Below are 4,208 nucleotides of genomic sequence, written 5' to 3' on the forward strand. Positions count from 1 at the left end.
AGATTATATTTTATTTCTTTGTTTTGTGGGTTTCGTTATTCTATATTCTAGTAACTTTCATAAAACATAACTTTTTTAACAGAATCTGTGTTTTAATTAAGCTTTTGTGAACATAAAGATCTTCGACATTAATTTGATTGCTATTTGTTTCCGCATTACCCTCTTTTATTCCGTTGATTGTACTTTGTTATTTTTCACAATTTGACCATTACGCTATATTTACATTTATCTTATAACAATATCATTAAACATGTATAAATTTTATGGCTAACATTTTATTACCATGTGAGTAATTAGTTATTGGTAATTAATTAATGGCAAAGTTTAACACAAATTATATATGAAGGCACATTTGATATTTCATTTGCTTGGTTAATATACACATGACTGATTTTGATGATCGATATGTTTTGAAGATGTCACTTTTCACAATGTCATTTTTGTTTTTCAAATTATTAAAACATGTTTGAATTCTTTCATAGTTTATTTATTTATTTATTTCTCGTAGTTTGGTGCAATTATTATAAGATGAGAAGCAAAGGATCCAAACAAATGGCTACGGATCCAGGGCAAACATTGTGGGGACTAGGAAAAGGACAAGGCGTCGTGGTGAGAATCTAGTCTTCTTTAACTTGAAACAAATGAGTCCATACAAAAACTTTCCAAAACTGTTCAAGCATGCATTCTCAGTGATATCATATAATGGATGAACACATGTGTGCGTCAAAAAGTTTTGGAACTAAATGGTCACTAATCACCACTTCTGTTTTAAATCATATGAGAGCGCTACCATCATGACCCCCATTACCACTAAAGCTTGTTTTGTCTTCATCAAATAGATTATCATCTTCATGATCATCATCGATCAAATCTTCAGAAGTGTAATGAGGTACATGACCATTTCCAAAGGCGTGAATATGGTCTTTAAGAGACCTTTTGTGCTTAAAATCTGACCCACAAACACAATACCATAACTTCCCACAATTCTTTTCATGAGTCCTCCAATCCCCTCTTACTGCAAAGGGTTTCCCACATTTTCGACACGTGAAAGGCTTCTCGCCGTGCTTTCTTTTGTAGTGCGTTTGAAGCGTCCTGAAGTCTTTGAGTGGCTTCGATCTTGGGTGGTCTATGTTGTTTTTACAACCCTCTTCACAACAATAACACGGTAGTCGCATCATTGTTGATGTTGGCTTTGTGCCTCTTAAGGATTCAGGACCTTTTCTGTATTGTGATCCATGCCCCCACATATGCATCTAGACAATGTATACGGAAAAAAACATAAAGATAACAAGATCATGTTACTAATCACATATATAAGATTACAAGCACCATGATAATTTCATAGCATAGTACAAGATATTAAGAAGTGTAAGAACCATAACATATGTATTAGGGATTTACCATATTACCATTCACAATATAACAGGTACTTACCTTGTTAGGTGGGGGTGTTATTTAGGTCTTCCTATGATGGTTGACTCGACAAAAATCATTAAAACCAAGTACATATATTTTGAAGAAGTCATGAACATAAGGCAAGAAGAGAACATTCATACTTGATAGAACACCCCAAGAAAGTCCCCAAGAAAGTATAACAATCAACACAATGAATAGGTAGGGACAAGGATAACACACATATCTTAAGGATAACTCCCTCTACTCACTTTTCAGTGATCATCCATAACAACTTCTTCTTCTTTTTTTCTTTTTTAAGTGGCAAATGTAGCATTACTCCTACTTCTAAACTAAATCAATAAATACTAAATTACACCCATGCTAGGATTTGATCACTCGTCTTTTCTCCACGAGGCAAGAGCCTCTACCACCCAACTATAGCTGGAATGGCAATCGTCTATAACTGAATGAAAATTACATGTGATTATAGAACCAAATAAGAATTAATGAGCTACTCATTATTAAATACTACTTAATACTAGTAGTTATGAGACCCTTAAGTTGCTAACTATTTAATAGTACTTAGTAGTGAAGCAATAATAGTTTTTGATTTTTCTTACCTTCAGCCCTCTTAATTCGAAAATATATATGCCAACAAACAAGGTGAAAATGCTGAAAATATTTCTTTGAAAACATAATCTAGGAGCATTGATTAACCACCCAAAAAATTCTTCAAAAAAGAGCAAATAAAGCCGATACTTTATTCTCTTACTCTAAATTTTTACCAAAATTCTTTCATAATATATAATGCGAATCACTCACATTTGTCTTGAGTCTCTTGACCATGTGAGTCAATAAATTATAAGCGTACAATAAAAGGACTACAATGGTTGAGTATTTAATCAATTCATTAAATATACTCCTCAAAAGTCATCAAGAGCATGAGAAATAAATAACCTGCATATTGTTGTAGCGGTTGAATGTTTTGTTGCAAACTGTGCAAGAGAACTGTGTAGGACCAACCATGATCTGTGCTGGTGTAGGGATCCAGTACTGTAAATGATCAGGTGCTACCCTCATACTAGGGTTTGTAGCTAAGCTACTTGTTCCTTCTTCCCCTACAAAAGTTGCAGTTGGTGGTTGACCTATATGAAGAGCCATTGTGACATCATCCTTGCAATTACTGATACTTGTATCTAGGGTAAGATTAAGATCAAGATCTTTATTAGGGTTTTTGTAAAAAGGGCATTGTGATGAGATTTTAGGACGATTATCGTGATCGCGATCAGAGTGTTTGTGTAGATAGTAGTGTTGTGCTTGGCCTGGAGGACTAAGAGAGAGTAGAATTGAATCTTCATCACTTGTTGTTGACATGGTATGGAGAGAGAGAGAGAGAGAGAGAGAGATTTAGGGTTTGAGCATTGCTAGCTAAGCAAAAAAGGTGAGATTTTTGCTAGTAGAAACGCAGTACAATGACATATACACTTATTACCTTTGTCATTACAACCATGTGTTAATAAATGATACTTTATTCTTGATGATGTCTCAAGAAAGAAGATCTAAAGTTATGGATATTGGTGGACAGCCCAAATCAAGATGGTATGAATCAAGAGCTATATAAAGAGGGAGTGTGTGTGTATATATACACTATTATACACATATAGAGAGAGAGACAGAGAGTTAAACAGACCTCCAAGAAAGAGGATTTTAAGTCTTTTGCATTGGTAGAGAAAGCAAATTTAGATGATAATGAAAAAAATCAAAAAAATATTGAATGGAATCAAGAAAGAGAGTGTAGCAGTGTGCACGTGGAATAGAGTTATAGAAATTTGGAAGGTGATTGATTTGGCGTGTATAGAAATGGAGGAGACAATGACTCGGCAAAAGACAGGTGAGAAAGAAATAAACTGCACTGCATAGAATAGTGTACGAATCTTATTTACCTCCATTTATATTAAACTAGGGGTATCATGATCGGCGCGTTGTGCCGGTGGATTTTCGCCGCCATGCGGCGGAAACTTCTTCGGTATCAGGTTATATCAACACGTGATTTACATTGATCGAGAACAATTATTCGGTAGGAATTGGTTTGGTTTGTCAGGGTACCGACACTCATATATAACCTAATATGCCCGTGAAACACTCTATTGAATGCAACTCTGCTCTCAACAAATTCTATACCAGAAATGCAAGTTATTGAAGAAAAATCATATAACGTATATAAATAATATTAATAACATCTGAGGGTCGCCGGAGTACTGAGTACACCACATCAGTACTCCACATCAAATACCGTCATACATCAAGTCGACCCAATAAGCTGCATTGTTACATTGTTTTGAGAGCACATACGCAACGAAATCCATTACAAGGCAACAAACAACTAAGCTCATTACTCTTAAATTAAGTGGGTTAGTAGTATTGCAACTATGAATAACTTGTGAAGTTTTTAAATGACTGTCAAGAAAAAAAACTGTGACTAATATTATAGATATCAACCAATACATTTGGTTTCTTACAAAATCAAATTAAAAACAAAACCGAGCCTAAATTGTAATTTCATTCAAAGTGTTTATTGACTTAACTCTGGCATGCGTCACATGATCAACTAATTATTTCACCATGATTAATGAGGAAAATAAAATAAGTTAATTTGCCAATTAGTTGCATTTTGTCTTATCTTGACTCCGTCATCCCTTAACTATTAACCTCTTTCTCAATTGGTTTGGCGGGAAATCAACCATAGTCACCGCATTCGTTGTGTTTGCGGCGGAACCCTAACTGTGTGGTCGTTGCATGTTGTCGTGGTAACC

At 34.7% G+C, this 4,208-nt stretch overlaps 1 protein-coding gene across 1 annotated transcript; it reads right to left on the minus strand.

The window, feature by feature from the left end:
• Nucleotides 1-607: 607 nt before the first annotated feature.
• Nucleotides 608-3,226, minus strand: LOC110921781 (zinc finger protein WIP6). The gene is made up of 2 exons (XM_022166129.2): nt 2,353-3,226; nt 608-1,253 (listed from the first exon to the last, which is right to left on the minus strand). The coding sequence occupies exons 1-2, from the start codon at nt 2,767-2,769 to the stop codon at nt 774-776; spliced, it is 897 nt and encodes a 298-aa protein (XP_022021821.1). The 5' UTR covers nt 2,770-3,226; the 3' UTR covers nt 608-773.
• Between the last annotated feature and the right edge of the window lie 982 nt (nt 3,227-4,208).

This window comes from Helianthus annuus, chromosome 17, assembly GCF_002127325.2.
Source record: "Helianthus annuus cultivar XRQ/B chromosome 17, HanXRQr2.0-SUNRISE, whole genome shotgun sequence".
Lineage (NCBI taxonomy): Eukaryota > Viridiplantae > Streptophyta > Magnoliopsida > Asterales > Asteraceae > Helianthus > Helianthus annuus.